The 19,188-nt window shown below is 41.6% G+C and overlaps 2 protein-coding genes across 7 annotated transcripts in view; both read right to left on the bottom strand.

Moving 5' to 3' along the window:
- The window catches only part of LOC140737735 (urea transporter 2-like), a 139,504-nt gene extending 132,382 nt beyond the window's left edge, over positions 1-7,122 (bottom strand). The window contains exon 1 of the mRNA XM_073064322.1: positions 7,043-7,122. Within this exon, the coding sequence (XP_072920423.1) occupies positions 7,043-7,120 (78 nt within the window). The 5' untranslated portion in view covers positions 7,121-7,122. The remainder of the gene's footprint in view (positions 1-7,042) is intronic.
- Positions 7,123-15,409: 8,287 nt separating this feature from the next.
- The window catches only part of LOC140737737 (urea transporter 2-like), a 73,843-nt gene continuing 70,064 nt past the window's right edge, over positions 15,410-19,188 (bottom strand). For all 6 annotated transcript variants that reach the window (XM_073064331.1, XM_073064335.1, XM_073064329.1 and 3 more), the window contains one exon: positions 15,410-15,813. In XM_073064331.1, the coding sequence (XP_072920432.1) occupies positions 15,646-15,813 (168 nt within the window). In that variant the 3' untranslated portion in view covers positions 15,410-15,645. The remainder of the gene's footprint in view (positions 15,814-19,188) is intronic.

Raw genomic sequence — 19,188 nt, 5'->3', positions numbered from 1 at the left:
TGACTTAGATATACCCAATGACATGGCTTCCACAGTCACATGTGGCAGCAAATTCCACAGATTCATCATACTCTGGCTAAAGAAATTCATCCTCATCTCCATTCTAAATGGACGGCCCTCTATTCTGAGTCTGTGCCCTCTGGTCCTTGACTAGGAAACATCCTCTCCACATCCACTCTATCTAAGCCTTTCAACATTCGGTAATTTTCAGTGATCCCCTCCTCATTTGTCTAAATTGCGGTGAGTACAAGCCCAGAGCCATCAATCGCTCCTCATACGATAAGCCTTTCCTTCCCAGAATCATTATCATGAACCTCTTCTGCACCCTCTCCAAGGTCAGCACACCTTTTCTTTAATAAGGGGCACAAAACTGCTCACAATACTCTAAGTGAGGCCTCACCAGTATCTTACAGAGCCTCAGCATTACATCTTTGCTTTTGTTTTCCTCTTGAAACGAATGCTAACATTGCATTTGCCTTCCTCTCCACTGACTCAACCTACAAACTAAACTTCATGACAACTCCAAAGTCCCTGTGCAACTCAGACTATGTTTTAAATGAGGAGAAAATTCAAAAAATCTATGCTTTCATTACTTCTACCAAAGTGAATGACCATACACTTCCCGGCACTATATTCCATTTACCACTTCTTTGCCCATTCTACTGATCTGTCCTTTGAAACATAGAAACCTTACAGCACAATACAGGCCCTTCGACCCACAATGCTGTACGTGTTTTAGAAATCACCTAGGGTTACTCATAGCCCTCTATTTTTCTAAGCTCCATGTACCTATCCAGGAGTCTCTTAAAAGACCCTATCCTTCTGTATGTAGCCTCTGTACTTCCTCAACACTATTTGTACCCCACCTATCCTGGTATCGTCTGCAAACTTGGCCACAAAGCTATTAATTCCATCATATAAATCATTGACATACAGCGTAAAAAGAAATGGCTCCAAAACGGACTCCTGTGGAACACCTCTAGTCACCGGTAGTCAGCAGAAAAAGCTTCCTTTATTTCCACTCACTGCCTCCTTCCAATCAGCTAATGCTCTATCCGTGCTGGTACATTTCATGTAATACCAGGGGCTCTTATCTTGTTAAGCAGCCTCATGTGTGGCATCTTGTCAAATGCCTTCTGAAAATCCAAGTACATAACATCTACTGATTCTTCTTAGTCTATTTTGCTTGTTATTTCTTCAAAGAATTCCAACAGATTTGTCAGGCTAGATTGTCCACTGAGGAAACTATGCTGACTACAGTCTATTTTATCATATGTCTCCAAGTACCCCGAAATCTCATCCTTAACAATCAACTCAACATCTTCCCAACCACTGAGGTCAGACTAACTTCCTTTCTTCTGTCTCTTTCCCTCCTTAAAGAGTGTAGTGACATTTACAATTTTCCAGTCCTCTGGAACCCTTCCAGAATCTAGTGGCGATTCTTGAAAGATAATTACTAATGCCGCCACAATCTCTTCAGCCATCTCCTTCAGAATTCTTGGGTGTAGACAATCTGGTCCAGGTGACTTAACTACCTTCAGACCTTTCAGTTTTACAAGGGCCTGGGCTAAGACTAGACTAGGAAAGCGGGACCTGGACGAGGAACTAGGAACTTGGAACCTGGACGAAGAACTAGGAACTTGGAACCTGGACAAGGTCTCCAAGCCAAAGACTGGACAGGGACCCGGAACCTGGGTCTTGACTAGGGCTCGGACTCCGGATCTAGGCGAGGACAAGACATGGCAAGGCAACAGGACAGGACGCAGGACTCCTGGGCGGGATGAGGACATCAAGCTCAGACTCGGACTTGGGAGACAGGAACGCAGAACACAGAGCCCTGGTCTTGGGAGACAGGAACGCGGAACACAGAGCCCTGGTCTTGGGAGACAGGAACGCGGAACACAGAGCCCTGGTCTTGGGAGACAGGAACGCGGAACACAGAGCCCTGGTCTTGGGAGACAGGAACGCGGAACACAGAGCCCTGGTCTTGGGAGACAGGAACGCGGAACACAGAGCCCTGGTCTTGGGAGACAGGAACGCGGAACACAGAGCCCTGGTCTTGGGAGACAGGAACGCGGAACACAGAGCCCTGGTCTTGGGAGACAGGAACGCGGAACACAGAGCCCTGGTCTTGGGAGACAGGAACGCGGAACACAGAGCCCTGGTCTTGGGAGACAGGAACGCGGAACACAGAGCCCTGGTCTTGGGAGACAGGAACGCGGAACACAGAGCCCTGGTCTTGGGAGACAGGAACGCGGAACACAGAGCCCTGGTCTTGGGAGACAGGAACGCGGAACACAGAGCCCTGGTCTTGGGAGACAGGAACGCGGAACACAGAGCCCTGGTCTTGGGAGACAGGAACGCGGAACACAGAGCCCTGGTCTTGGGAGACAGGAACGCGGAACACAGAGCCCTGGTCTTGGGAGACAGGAACGCGGAACACAGAGCCCTGGTCTTGGGAGACAGGAACGCGGAACACAGAGCCCTGGTCTTGGGAGACAGGAACGCGGAACACAGAGCCCTGGTCTTGGGAGACAGGAACGCGGAACACAGAGCCCTGGTCTTGGGAGACAGGAACGCGGAACACAGAGCCCTGGTCTTGGGAGACAGGAACGCGGAACACAGAGCCCTGGTCTTGGGAGACAGGAACGCGGAACACAGAGCCCTGGTCTTGGGAGACAGGAACACGGAACACAGAGCCCTGGTCTTGGGAGACAGGAACGCGGAACACAGAGCCCTGGTCTTGGGAGACAGGAACGCGGAACACAGAGCCCTGGTCTTGGGAGACAGGAACGCGGAACACAGAGCCCTGGTCTTGGGAGACAGGAACGCGGAACACAGAGCCCTGGTCTTGGGAGACAGGAACGCGGAACACAGAGCCCTGGTCTTGGGAGACAGGAACGCGGAACACAGAGCCCTGGTCTTGGGAGACAGGAATGCGGAACACAGAGCCCTGGTCTTGGGAGACAGGAACGCGGAACACAGAGCCCTGGTCTTGGGAGACAGGAACGCGGAACACAGAGCCCTGGTCTTGGGAGACAGGAACGCGGAACACAGAGCCTTGGTCTTGGGAGACAGGAACGCAGAACACAGAGTCCTGGTCTTGGGAGACAGGAATGCAGAACACATAGCTGAGACTCCTCCTTGGGAACAGGACGTAGGGCCAGGACTCATACACAGAAAGCTGAACATGACAAGACAGTTCCCAACATAAGGTAGCGACAAATGGCTGGACCTACCTAGCGAAGGCATGGACACAGACAGTTCCAACTCAAGGTAGCAGCAAATGGCCAGACCTACCTAGTGAAGGTGAGGACACAAAGAGACAGTTCCAAACAACGAAAGACAGTTCCTTATCTGGACATAGCAAGGCTCTGGTCTTGTTCCGGCGGTAGAACTTGACGGTGAGAATAGGTGAGGACACAGGCATGGCTGCAGGTGAAAGGTAGCAGGCAAGGCTCCAGCCAAGGGCTACAGAAAGAAGGGGAAGGGAACAGTCCAGCCTCAGGGTAACAGCAAAGATGGCCTGGCTTACCCAACGGAGACAAGGACAGGATAGTGACAAGATGAACCAGCACCTACACTCAAACCCAGGGCCACTTACATTGCTAGCCCCAAAACGAGCATCAGGTGATTATAATTAAGCCCAACTGAAACAAGGGACAGCCAGAAGACCCGGAGTCCGGAGTTCATGGACCGGACTGTGAACTGGAACGCGGATTTCGCAGACTGGACCATGACATATCCACCATTGCTTCTTCTCTCTAGTGTGATTTTACAGTAGTCCAATATCTACTCATCTCAAGAAAAGCCTCAGCACATTTTATTAACTGGTAATAGGGCAACTGCTTGTGTGTTAGGATTGAGAACATCCCATGGATGTTGTGCAGCTGCTCAGGGTGAACCTTGCTGGCACCCTGCTATGGAGCAAGGTGTTGACAATTTTCTGTTCTACTACTACTGTTCTATTTCCATGGGGGGCCACCTGCATTCCAAATTCATCTCATGAGCTCCCTCAGCAGATTTTAAGAACCAATAACAGAGCAACTGCAGGTTTGAGTTGCCCAATATTGTAAGGAAGCACAAATATATGACTAAGTGCAAACCATTAAATTGAAATTCCTTGCATTACTCCATAGCAGAGTCTGGATTTTCATCACTATTTTAAAAATCAACATATCATTTATGCTTCTTCCTTTTTATCCTTTTCCTCTCTCAAAGTCACTAAATCATCTTATGGGTGGGCTCCACACCTTTACCACAGCTCTTTTATCTTTCATCCAGCTGCCCTTCCTCATGCGTAAGCACTAGAATGAATGTTGGCAAACTAACCAAGCAAGGAGAGCAACATGACCTTAGCCCAAGCCTCAACTCCCAGATGTCTACAAAGGAAAAACAAGCGAAGTGCCATTGTGGTCACAAGATAGAAGCTAGCCAGGGGTGTAATTCCTGGATATTTTTCATGTCTTTACCTTGAAGCACCTGGAGCCAGCTTTCTCATGTTAATCACTGTCTGGGATGAATCATGTAGAAAAGAAATTGAACCAACCAGTCACTGGATCTGTAAACCTCACTGCCATCCATAGTAGTGACGAGGAAGCTGTCATAAAATGACTTCAAAAAATCTGACATTATACACCTTTGATTTCAGTTTGATAAAAAATATAGAATGGATATTGTTTATTTCATTTTTATTCCAATCCATTGCTGGAGAATTTCTTAAGCCTACTGAATCATAGTTATGTCTATAAAAATAATTGCGGATGCTGGAAATGCAAAACAAAAACAGAAAATGCTGGAAATGCTCAGCAGGTCAATTAGCATCTGTTGAGAGAAACAGCTGATATTTCAGGTTTAGTATCTTTCATTAGAACTGTGAAGGAAAGAAGAAATGTGTGTAACAAAGAGAACATCTCTGACAAATACCGATGGTAGTGCAGCAGTTCAGGAGTATTTAAGGTTAGATTAAGCTTGTTTATGCTATTTGTTTCAAGTAAGGCTGTGCAACATGCACAGCAGACCAGACTAAATAAAAATTTAAAAATTGAGCAAAAATGATAATAACAGGCAGAAATAGGCACTTGCAATCCAAACAGAAAGCAAGATTGAATCATCAAAAGCTGGAAATCATGGTATTGAACTTACAACAGGTTGAATTACAGAGTCATTGAATCTTAAGTCCACAGCATAGGAACAGGCTTGATGGTTCTTTGTGTCTAAGTCAATCATCATGTCTACCTATACTAATCCCACTTTCCTGCATTAACTCCCTATCCCTCTTGGCCATGCTCATTCATGTACCTATCTGGGTGCTTATTAATGTAACTATTCCTGCTTCTACCATCTCTTCTGGCATCTCTCATTGTGTGAGATAATTACCCCACAGATTTCCTTCATACCTTCTCCCTCTCATTAAACTAATATCCTCTAGTTTAGACACCCTTACCATGGGAAACAGACACTGGCCAGCTACCCTGTCTATACTTCTCATAATCTTATATATCTGTCACATCACATTTAATTTTCCACAATTTTATGATGTATGAAATTTTATTTCTGCAATTTCAAAAGTTTTAATACCAAAATATTTTAAATTACTGTACAGGTTGAAGCGGGGTTTCAGGGTTGGGACCCTAGTGATATTAAACTTGTCATTGATGAAGTTCTGAGATACCTCATGGGATGTTTCCTGACAGTAGAGGTTCAGTTCAATTGATGAACTATATTAGAGAGAGCTAAGTACACATCTGTTGGAGCCACAAGCAGCAAATTTCAGCTTATTCATATTTTAACTTAATTGGTATCATTTAATTGGAATAAACTAAACAGCCAGCCAGACTTGAAAATTAGAGCTAATGTATGTCAGTGGTTAAAGAGTTAATATTGTAAGTCCATTCTGAAAAACTGGCACCGCAATCACAAATCACTTTTTGTATATCTTGAAAAAACAAGCAAGATAAAGTGCATGCATATATGAATAGTTGGCACATTAAAAATATTCGTAATTCACTTATGGAACATAAGAACAGTAACAACATCATGCTCTAAGTCTCTGATTTAGGTTTCAATCATTTAAGTACATAATATTATCTGATCTGTAGATAATGTGGGGAAAAAAAACCTGTTCTAATCACAGATCATTATCCTTCAGAAAGAACAAGTTGGTTGTTACTGATGGTATTAACACAATGAAGTCAATACCCTTCATAGTTCTCTTTTTGTATTGCTGAGAATAGTGGACTTTCTCTGTTGCAAATGTACTTCAAATCACATTTCTAAACATTCTATCATTCTAACAATAAATCGTAGTTCAGTAATATATGGATAATATTAGTAGTTATCCAGAGCATTTAACAGTGCAGAATATAATTATTTTGATGTTGAAATTTACTCAGAATTGTGGAGTTGTCGAGATGTGTCTACATTCACCTATGAGATGTAGAATCATTGGTAAGGCTGGCATTTATTCCTATCATTTACTGGCTATGAGAATGTGAGCTTAGGCTGTCCTGAGCTGCCGTAAAGTCTTTCCTTAAGATTCACGCTCTGCACAATCTCTGTTCAACATATTGTAACAGTGTTTTCTTACCTCGTCATCATCCCTATACAATACTGTAGAAACTCTGATCAACATATTGACTCTTTGTCTTAGAACATCTGATCATTCGAACTCACACAAAACTGAGGTGTGCCTGACTAAATTCATGAGAAACTTAAAATGAAAAAGTGCCATGGTGATTGATTTCTGGATTACTAATTTTGAGATCGAGTACAACAGTGTAACTCGGTGGCTCTTGGGGAAAGTACATTCTGTTTAAAAAATGATCTGAGATATAAAATCTTAATAATGTTACAGTAGATTGAGGTCACTGATGTGCTTTGATATGGAAAATCTGCTGTGCAGCGTAGCTCTGGGTGCTTTTCCCTTAACCTCAATGTAACAGTCTACCAGGCTTGGTGATTCACCATGTGCAAATCTGCATCTGAACTGCCCTCTAAGTCTTAGAGTCTAAGATATCAAGTGGATGGAAATAACAGATACCTGATGCAGAGTTTTCTTTCCCGGAATGAGATGGCTCTGTTGCTTGGACGAAGACAGGTGCTTTGTTGCTGTTTCCATAGGCTTTGACTACTTGTACGATGCTATTGAATTTGCTGTTGCATTGGGCAGGTTTTTATAGGACATTGCCACTTTAGCTCTCTAGGTTACTCCTCAAGTTGGCTCAGAGAGGTTTCCTGCATGCGTCCAGCTCTTTTACCAAGAATTCATCGGGGATTTGCAGCAAATGTTAAACTTTCTCATCAACTTACGGGCATGATGCCAGTCAACAGTGGTTAGTTTCAGCGAGCATAAAGAACTCCTGAAATTGCTTGGACTTAACATGCGTGACTGGTGCCTACAAAGTGTGCAAGATCTGTGTGTGAAAATCATTGACTGTAGATGCCATGTCAAACTGCCCTGAATAACATGTTTCCATGAGCTAATGAATTTCTCATCTTCTAATGTACAGTGTTAAATGACATAGAACATAAAACAGTACAGCACAGTACAGGCCCTTTGGCCTACGATGTGCTGCCTACACTTTAACATATTTCAGATCAGTCCAATGCTTTTCTCCCACAGAGCCCTTCATTTTTCTTTCATCCATGTGCCTATCCAAGAGTCTCTTAAATGTCCCTAATGCGTCTGCCTTGACCACCATCCTGGCAGTGCATTCCATAGACTTACCATTCACAAAAGCCTCTGACATCTTCCCAATACTTTCCTCCAATCACCTGAAAGTAAAGTCCCCTTGTGTTAGCCATTGCTGCGCTAGGAATAGGGCATTGGTTGCCTACTCAGTCTATGCCTCATATCATCTTATACATTGCTATCAAGCCATCTGTCCTTGGTTGATCCAAAGAAAATATCCCTAGTTCGCTCAACCTTTCCTTTCAGGGCATACTTTCTAATCAAGACAGCAGCCTGGTAAATCTCCTCTGCACCCTTTCTAAAGCATCCACATCATTGCTATAATGAAGCTGCCAGAACTGATCACAATACTCCAAGTGTGGTCTAACCAGAGTTTTATAGGTCTGCAACTTTACCTGACTGCTCTTGAGCTCAATGCCTCAACTAATGAAGGCCAACACATTGTACACCTTCTTAACCACCCTATCATCTTGCATGGGAATTTTGAGGGATTTATGGAGTTGGACTCCAATATCCCTCTGTTCTTCCACTCTTCCAAGAATCCTACCATTAAGATTTTATTCCGCCTTCAAGATCATTAGACAGACGCAGCATGGATTCAGAAAGGGCAGGTCCTGTTTGACAAACTTACTGGAGTTCTTTGAAGACATAATGAGTGCAGTGGATAGAGGGGAACAGGTGGATGTTGTATACTTGGATTTCCAGAAGGCATTTGATAAGGTGCCGCACAAGAGACTTATAAATAAGGTACGGATGCATGGAGTGGGAGGAAGTGTATTGGCATGGATAGTGGATTGGTTAACCGATAGACGGCAGAGAGTTGTTATAAATGGGTGTTTCTCCGGTTGGCAGTCAGTGGTGAGTGGGGTGCCACAGGGGCCGGTGCTGGGCCCGCAGCTGTTTACATTAATGATTTGGAAGAGGGGATGGAATGTAGCATAGCAAAATTTGCTGATGACATTAAACTGAGTGGAAAAGCAAATTGTACAGAGGATGTGGAGAGTCTGCAGAGGGATATAGATAGGTTAAGTGGGTGGGCCAAGGTCTGGCAGATGGAATACAACGTTGGTAAATGCGAGGTCATCCACTTTGGAAGGAATAATAGAAGAGCAGATTATTATTTAAATGGTGAAAGGTTGCAGCATGCTGTTGTTCAGAGGGACTTGGGAGTGCTTGTGCATGAATCGCAAAAAGTTGGCTTGCAGGTACAACAGGTTATTAAGCAGGCAAACGGAATGTTGGCCTTCATTGCTAGAGGGATTGAATTCAAGAGCAGGGAGGTCATGCTGCAACTGTACAGGTTATTGGTGAGACTATACCTGGAGTACTGTGTGCAGTTCTGGTCTCCATACTTGAAGAAGGATATACTGGTTTTGGAGGCGGTGCAGAGTAGGTTCACCAGGTTGATTCCAGAGATGAAGGGGTTAACTTATGAGGAGAGATTGAGTTGCCTGGGACTATACTCGCTGGAATTCAGAAGAATGAGAGGGGATCTTATAGAAACATACAAAATTTTGAAAGGGATAGATAAAATAGAAGTAGGAAAGTTGTTTTCATTAGTAGGTGAGGCTAGAACTAGGGGATATTGCCTCAAGATTCAGGGGAGAAGATTTAGGATGGAAATGAGGAGAAACTATTTTTCCCAGAGAGTAGTGAATCTGTGAAATTCTCTGCCCAGGGAAGCAGTTGAGGATTTTTCACTAAATATGTTTAAGAAACAGATAGACTTTTACATAGTAGAGAAATTAAGGGTTATGGAGAAAAGGCAGGTAGATTGAGCTGAGTTTATAGACAGATCAGCCATGATCTTATTGAATGGCGGGGCAGGCTCGATGGGCTGGATGCCCCACTCCTGCTCCTATTTCTTATGTTCTTATGTTCTAACTTTCCAAAAGATACCACTTCACACACTTCTGAATTGAACTCCATCTGCCACTTCTCAGCCCAGTTCTGCATCCTATCAGTGTCCTTCTATAGCCTATAACCTGCTACACCATTTATAACATCACATCCTTCATTTTGTCTGCAAACTTGCTATCCCATCTTTCTACATTCTCACGTAAGTCATTTATAAAAATCACAGAATAGGGGTCCCAGAACAGATCCCTGAGGAACACCACAAATCACCATCTTCCAGATAGAATACACTTCATCTACAACCACCCTCTGTCTTCTGTGAGCAAGCCAATTCCCAATCCATGCATCCAAGTTTCCATGGATTTCCGGCCTCCTGACTTTCTGAATAAGCTTACCATGGGGAATCTTGTTGAACATTTTACTAAAATCCATATACAGTGCATCCAAAAATCTGCCTTGTTTTGTCATTTCCTCAAATAAGTCAATCATGCTTGTGAAATATTATCTGCCCCTCACCACGCCATGTGGGCTACCCCTAATCAGACAACGTTCCCCCAAATTCTCGTCAATCCCACCTCTAAGAATCCTTTCCAACAGCTTGCCTACAACTGATGTAAGATTCACTGTTCTTTAACTCCCAGGATTATCCCCATTACCTTTCTTGAATGAAAGAATAAGATTTGCCACCCTTCAATTTTAGAGAATGTATATTTTGTTAATTAAATTTTACAACATATTAAATATTAACGATGTGACCACGAAACTCGTAGATGGAACAAAGGCCAGTGAGGATGCAAACGTCATTACCAAAGGCACAACAATCCTTTCTCTCACTTCCCATATAGCCTGGGGTATATCTCACCTATCCCAGGGACTTACCTACCCTAATGCATTTTTTAAGGTTCAAAGTACACCTATTCTAAAGTTTCACTGAAGTTCCAGTTCATCCTCTTTTCTAACTCTAGCTAATTGCAGCATAATACATAACACTGTTAACTGTTAGAGCAGGCATTCTGTACATCATTTCAACAGCTGGTAGCTACCCATAGAGTCATAGAGAAGTTCAGCACAGAAACAGGCCCTTCAGCCCATCTAGCCCATGCCACAACTATTTAAACTGCCTACTCCCATCCACCTGCACCGGGAACATAGCCCTCCATGCCCCTACCATCCATGTGCCTATCCAAACTTCTCTTAAACATGTACTCCTTGGGCTGGCAGCTGGTTCCTCTGAGTGAAGAAGTTTCCCCTTATGTTCCACTTAAACTTTTCATCTTTCACTCTTAAGTCATGACCTCTGGTTGTAGTCCCACCCAATCTCAGTGGGAAAAGCCTGCTTACATTTACTCTATCCCTCATAATTCTGTATATCTCGATCAAATCTCCTCTCTATCTTCCATGTTCTAAATAATACAGTCCTAACCTAGTCAATCTTTCTTTATAACTCTCTGCTTGTAAATTTTCTCTGTACTCTTTCAACCTTTTTTACAACTTTCCTGCAGGTTGGTGACCAAAACTAGTCCAAATCAGGCCTCACCAACATCTTATACAACTTCAACATAACATCCCATCTCCTGTACCCAATACATTGATTTATTCATGCCAATGCAGCAAAAGCTTTCTTTATAATCTTATTTATATGTGATGCCACTTTCAATGGTTTATGAACCTGTATTCACAGATCCCTTTATTCTACCACACTCCTCAGTGCCCTTCCGTTTGCTTTGTAAAACCTACCCTGAATGGTTCTACCAAAGTGCAAAACCTCACACTTGTCTGCATTAAAGTCCATCTGCCATTTTTCAGCCAATATTTCCAGTTGATGCAGATCCCTCTGCAAGCCATACTAGCTTTCCTCACTGTCCACCACATCCCCAGTCTTGGTGTCATCACAATTTGCTGATCCTGTTAACCACATTATCATCCATTTCATTGATATAGATGAAAACAACAATGGATCCAGCACCAATCCCTGTGGCACATCACTTGGCTCAGACCTCCAGTCAGAGAGGCAACCATCTACTACCACCCTCTGGCTTCTGCAAAGCCAATGTCTAATCCAACTCACTAACTCATCTTGAAATGCTGAGCAACTGAACATTCTTGACCAACCTCCCATGTGGGACTTTGTCAAATGCCTTGCTAAAGTACATGATAAAGCCATTCACTGCCTTGCATTTATCCACTTTCCTGGTAACTTACTCGAAAATTTCTATAAGATTAGTTAAACACGATCTACCACGCACGAAAACATGCTGACTATTCTTTATCAGCCGTTGTTTATCCAAATACTTATATGTCTGGTCCCTTAGAATACCTTCCAATAACTGTCCCACAATTGATGTCAGACTCACCAGTCTATAATTTCCTGGTTTATGTTTAGAGCCTTTTTTGAACAGCAGAACAATACTGGCTATCCTCTGATCCTCTGGTACCTCTCCTGTCACTAAGGATTTAAATATTTCTTGATTTAAGCATATTTGCTACGGGCCCTGGCAATGTTTGCACCTGCCTCCTGTAGAGTCTGAGGGAACACCTTGTCAGGCCCTGGGGATCTATCCACCTTGATATGCCTCTGGACAGCAGCCTCTTCCTCCTCTGTAATCTGTACAGGGACCATGAAATTAATGCCTCTTTGCCTCACTTCTATAGACCCTGTGTCCATCTCCTGAATAAATACAGATGCAAAATAGTTACTTAAGATCTTCCCCACCTGCTTTGGCTCCACATATTTATTACCATTCTGGTCTTCCAGAGAATAACAATAGAACATCTGCAGATGCGGAAATCTGAGCAACACACACAAAATGCTGGAGCAACTCGGCAGGGCAGGCAGCATCTAGGAAAAGAGTACAGTCGATGTTCCAGGCCAAAACCCTTCGGCAGGACCTTTTGTGTGCTGGTCTTCCAGAGGACCAAGTTTGTCCCTTGCTATCCTTTTGCTCTTAATGTATCTATAGAGTTCCTTGGGATTCTCCTCCACCTCATCTGCTTGAGTCACCTTATGCCTTCCTTTAGCCCTCCTGATTTCTTTCTTTCTTTTTAAATCTTTTTATTAATCTTCAAACAAAACATAGTAACAATAGAAATACAGAGAGATTGGGAATACAAAGTTAATAGAGCAGTATATACAAGTATAAACTATTGATACACAAATGTAATAAATCTCCCAAACTCATCCTGTATTTATACAGCAAAAAAAAAACCAAATTGAAAAAGAGAATATATATTTAAAAAAAACTAACTTGTGAACTGAACTGAGAACAAAAATAAAAACAAGCTGGGCTATTATAACGAATATAAACAGTGGTGTCAATAACTCTGCTCCTCTAACCAAACATTTAAAGGTAATAAAAGAGGTTTGGGAAAGGTCGATTTAGCTCATTTGAAAGTGTTGAATAAATGGTCTCCAGGTTTCCTCAAATTTAATCGAAGGGTCAAAAATAACACTTCTGATTTTCTCTAAATTTAAATAGGATATAGTTTGGGAAAACCATTGGAATGTAGTTGGAGGATTAATCTCTTTCCAGTTCATTAGAATGGATCTTCTAGCCATTAATGTAACAAATGCAATCATCCGACGAGCTGATGGGGATAAATAACTATCATCCACCATTGCTAAGCCAAAAATTGCAGTAATAGGGTGAGGATGTAAATTCTCAATTTCTTTCTTAAGCATTCTCTTGCAGTTCTTATAATTCATAAACACCTCATTTGTTCCTACCTACTGATATCTGCTTTACAACTTTTTTTTTCTTTACCAGAGTCTCAATATCTCTAGAAAATCAGGGTCTCCAACCCTTCTTATCTTTACCTTTTATTCTGACAGGCATATACAAGCTTTGCTCTCTCAAAATTTCACTTTTCTGGCACAGGTGAACTTGGTAAGGCCTTCAAAACAGCCTGTCCCAATCCACAATTACCAGATCCCATGTTAAGATTGGTAATTCAATCACTGGATATTAAGAGCCATGAGATATGTTGCTTACATCACATATTTTGAGGATTCAGCTAAAAATAAATTATGCTCAGTGGAGTAACATTTATGGGTCACCCATGGCAGTAAGGTCGAGGGTGACATCCCTGACAAAGAACAATCCAACCAAGACCTCAATGGTGGAACAAGCGGAAGAAGTTACTCCGAATTGAAAGGCTGTGAAGGCGAATGAAGGTTGCAACAAATCCATCAGCTCCAGTCGTCATGGTTTCCATGCCATTGGAATCAGTTGGTTGATTTGTGAAGCATTGTGTGCTTCTTGGAGTGCAACATCAAGTACATGTTAAACAAATACGCACACAGGGGTCTTTGCTCTGTGGAAACGGACTGAAGACCATCATCCTCGACCTCGAGGGATAGCCACAATGACGACGGTTGTGTATTTATTCTGGCTTTTGCTAGGATTTTTATACCGTATGTGATCAATTGATATACTCCATAATTTATGATACTGAGCGGCTAGTGAAATCAGAACTAGCAATGCATACTCATTTGTAAATGTTTCACATAACCCAGAAAATAAAAGGAGATGTCATTTACTGAAGATACCCTGTATTAATTGCAGGATTTACAGTGTGCTTTATGGAGGATATAGCTGTTCTTACAGTGAAAGTGCTGAGATATTTATGATGAGCAGTTTTGGATACTTGAGGGACATTTCCTGAGAATATTTATTGGATTTAACTGTACTATAATGGAGAGTGATACTCAGATTTTTATGACAGGCTTATTAATTGCTTCTGCAGAAAGGGCTAACGTGATATAATGTAATATTTATTGGGGTGTAGAATATTATTGAAGGAGGCGACTGAGTGACATTTGAAATCTGTGCATTGAATTTATGGGACTTTGCCTGTAGAATACATTTTGGGTTTATGCTGAGATTTTTATAGGGAGTTTTGTTAAGATATTTATAGAACTTAGTGCTATTGCTTTACAATATTTGTTCCTTATAAATCTGGGCTTTTCATGGCATTATTTCTGGATCAGATACAGTGATATTTATCAATGATTTACTGGATCATAATTGGGAAATGCTCTATGACATTTATAGGGATTTAATGGCTTCTTGTAGAGTGTTATCATAATATTGCAGGGTATTTGCAAGGTTACTTGTACCTGTTAGTGTGATTTTAATGAGGTTCTGTTTTTGAATTTACAGAGATGTGCTGTGGTAAAAGGCTCTAGTGCTTTCCCAGCGTATGTGACAAACAAACTGATGCAGATGCAGATATCGATTATAATCGATGTTTCGATGACAAACTCTGCCATCTTCATTAGGGATGTGCTGTGATACTTATTTGTGTTTGTTTTAGAACGCTTTTTGAAAAAAATGCAGAGAATGTCAATGTGTTTGTGTTTGTGAAATTTATATAGGTTACATTCCGAATCTTTTAAGATAAATATCAAGATAATAAATGAACTTTATTTTCGTTGGGTTGTGATATTTACTGCTTATATAATGGGAGGATATAAGACTTAATGACAGAACTATCTCCTTCTTTCTATTCCACTTCCTTCTACTTTTAAAATTGGCATCCATTCTCCACCGACTACAGTGAAATTTCAAAACACAAATAGTAAGTTTCTTTGAACTGACATCTCAATTTCTTTTTTGCCATATTAATTTAGTTATTTACTGATTGTACCATGCCAAGTACCATGTATTCTTGAATATAAACCTCAAAAGCAGCAGAGATGAGGAAGGCTGGTTAACCACGTAGCATGTCAATCCATGAGCTCAGTCCAACCACATCAAAGCATTCATGTATCACTGAAATCAATTCAAACAATATGCTCCATTTTCAGATCCAATGATATCCACGTTGGTAGAATAGTAAACATTTCTTCATATAAAGATATGTTTTCTGATAAAGTTGCTTTTTATTATTTCAAATTTAGTATCTTTGATATAAAGTAGACAGTTAACTTGAAAAGTAACTCCAAAATTATGATACTTCCACTGAATTTTTGACACTCAAAATAAAAAAGGCTTTTAACTTCTGCTATTTAAATGTCAAATACCACTGAAAATTAAGGTAAACAATATTATATGCACAGGCACAAAACATAGATAATCCACTGAGGATTTTTAAATTCATTTATGTTGTTCATGGTCACGCATTTCCTTGTAATATTTTCTGTTCTCCTCAGGGCTGCTGACCCTAACGAGTGGCAATTTGTAAATCGCTTTGTTGTTACTGGTCATCAAAAGGAAAAGGGTCGTGGAAAGGCAGAACGGCCAAGTGCATCCCGGTAGCCCAACCTGTAAAATGACACAACACAGCTGTGAAGTAACAATTGGTTGCAGACCAAACATATGCATTGTAGATTCAGTCAGCCCCATTATGGGCTCAAGCCTCTCCAGCAGCCAGGACATCTTCAAGGAGTGATGCCTCAAAACAGAGGTTTCCAGCATGAAGGACATGCCCTCTTCTCATTGCTACCATCAGGGAGGAGGAACAGGAGCCTGAAGGCACACACTCACAATTCAGGAACAGCTTCTTCCTCTCTGCCATCAGATTTCTAAATGGACATTGAACCCGTGAACACTACATCATTACCTTTTTTCCTCGCTTTTTGCACTATTAATCTTTAAACTTAACATAATTCTGAAAAGATAGAACTCTATATACATACTTCCTACTGTAAGTTATTTTTTATTATTCTGTATTGCGATGTACTGCTGCTGCATAACAACACATTTCATGACATATGCCAGTGATATTAAACCTAATTCTGATTCCAATGCACAAACTGAAGGAATAGAAATGAGTCAAATAAAAGGATCTTTGACAGTTACATGGATGGGAAAGGTTGGAGCAGGGGACTTCTTTATGCTATCGACCAATACCATTAAGCAAGGGGGTCCATGGATCCCTGATTTAGAGGGAAATGAGCCAAACATTGGCAAATGGGACTGACCAGATAAGAAGGGAATCTTGCCTCTCAACAAGGCTGATTCCCAGATATGCTTCTTTGAAAAAATGTCACATGGAATTTTCCCAGCGTGGCAATGGTTAATATGAGAGGGCATAATTTTAAGGTGATTGGAGGGAAGTATGGGGAGAATGTCAGATATAGGCCTTTTATGCACAGAGAGTGGCAAATGCCTGGAATATACCACCTGGGGTGGTGGTAGATACAGATACATTTGAGACATTTAAGAGACTTTTAGATAGGTACATGGAAATAATGGAAGGCTCTGCATGAGGGAAGCATTAGATTTGTTAACTCATGTTGGGCTTCCATCCGGGTCCAAGTATTGACTTTAACAGATGTTTTGATGATAAACTCTGCCACCTTCATCAGCGATGATGCCTGGGCTTCTCTAGTCTGGTGGTATTTATGCCCCCATCATCTGTCCCTCCTGATTGGTTAGTTTTCATCCAGTCAGGTTCCTGCACTCCCACCTTATTTCCAATCGAATTCCAGTTCTTACTTAGAATGAGACTTGCTTTTTTGTTCAAATTCTTTTCCTCGAGTTTTATTTCAATGGCCTCTTTCACCAGGTTGTCCCAAAAGCCAATGGTGTGGCACAGCAGTTTTGTGCTTTCGAAGTCAATCCTATGGGCATTGCGAATGCAGTGTTCTGCTATTGCTGATTTCTCCGGGTAACCCAAATCGATACAGCCCCTGTGCCACTTGATGCGGGTTTCCACCATGCATCCCGTCTGGCCAATATACACCTTTCCCCATTCACAGGGAATCCTGTAGATGCCCGCTGTCCTGAGTTCCAGGTTATCTTTGACCCGCATAAGCTGTGATTTGAGCTTCTTTATGGGATGGTATTAACCTGGTATTTCTTCAGGATCCTGGCAATCCTTCCAGAAACTGGGAAATATAGGGAAGACAGGTGATGGCAATGGGTTCCTCCTTGTCGTGAGGCTCCCTGGTTTTTCTGTCAGCCCTTTTAAGGGCCTGATTGATTTCCTTCACCATTCCAACATTCTGTAGGAATGTTGTCTGTGATTGTCTTATTTCCATGTGGACACTCTCCAGGTCTGAAAAAATCTTTGCATGGTTAATCAAAGTATAAAGAACTGCTCTACCGTAAGGAAGCTCAATCACAGCTTATGCGGGTCAAAGATGACCTGGGGCTCAGGACAGCTGGTGTTTACAGGTCTCCCTGTGAATATGAAGGAGAACAGGAGGTGTATCCGTTTGGGAGGGAACTTGGCAATAGCAGAACAATGCATCTGCATTCACCAAAGGATTGACTTTGGTGGCACAAAACTACTGTTCCATACTAATGTCTTTTGGCACTGCCCTGTGAAGGAAGCCATTCAAATAAAACTAGAAGAAAAGTACTTTAACAAAGATGAAGGGTCTCGCTCTAAGTAAGAACTGGAATTCGATTATAAACAAGGTGGGACTGCAGAAACCTGATTGGATGAGGATTGACAATCAGGAGGGAGGAACGATAGGGTTATAAATACCACAGGACTAGATATGCCCAGGCATCATCCCTGTTGAAGATGGCAGAGCTTGTCATCGAAAGGTCAGTTAAAGTTGAAGTCTGTACCCGGCTGGGAGCCCGAGAAGAAGAGTTTATTCATCACACACACCAGAAAAGCACTAGATCCTTTTTCAGCATGAGATTTATCTTGGGTATAGGTTTAAAGGTAAGCACAACATTGCACACTTAATGGCCTAGACTATGCTGTACTGTTCTATGTTCAATGATCTCAAACAAACCTTTGTTCAGCACCCTATCATAATGGAAGAATTTACGATAATGTAACTCTCCGCCACTTAGCATGCTTTTTGGAAGCTGGAAGCTATTAAATGCTCTATGCTTAGTGTACTTATATCCTCTTTTCTCAAAGAAAGTGATGCTCTTTTAAAACACCTGGGTGTTTTGCATAATGTCACCATTGCATGTAAGATTTCTTGTGTGTAAACTTTTAATTTATGGCTATGGTCTGAAGATTGGACTCAAAGGTGTTTTTAGGCAAACACTGGCTCATTTTCAAGATTCAAGAATCAAATTTCAAAATTTTTTAATGTTGGTTCCAGTACCCAAGCATAAGTGAGAATGAAGTAATTTCTACTTCAGATCCAATGCAGCACAAAAAAAAAGATAATTAAAAAACACAATAAATATAAATACAAGAGATAGCTTATATACACAGACTGATTGCATGTCCATAGGATGACTGACAGGAAATGATAAAGCACTGGTGGTATGAGGAATTAATTTTGAAACAGAACAAATACAATTGGTCTCTGGCTAGCTGCCTTGTTCATAAATTGAGGAAGGACAGACTGTATAAGAATGAGAAAACTTTTATAAAACTAGGTATACAATTATAAGCCCTAAATTTTTCCCTATCTAGTCATTTCAAGAATTGTTGAAAGTCAAATTATTTTGGTGAGCAAGATAACTGTAAGAAATTGATCTGGAAGTAAAAGCTATGATGTAGAATGGAAATACACACTTGAAGAGTACAAACATGGATGAACTTTAAATAGGGGTCCGTTTTGTCGAACACTTATGCTTCATCTGCCAAAAACAGAACTTCCCGATGGATAAACATTTTAATTCCAATTCCCATTCCTGTTTAGACATGATGATCTATGGCCTCCTCTTGTGCCAAGATGAGGCCATCCTTTGGGTGGAGAAGCAACATCTTGTATT

This window comes from Hemitrygon akajei, chromosome 13, assembly GCF_048418815.1.
Source record: "Hemitrygon akajei chromosome 13, sHemAka1.3, whole genome shotgun sequence".
In the NCBI taxonomy this organism is placed as follows: domain Eukaryota; kingdom Metazoa; phylum Chordata; class Chondrichthyes; order Myliobatiformes; family Dasyatidae; genus Hemitrygon; species Hemitrygon akajei.
The sequence above is the reverse complement of the archived record's forward strand: the minus strand, read 5'-3'. Positions and strand labels throughout refer to the sequence as shown.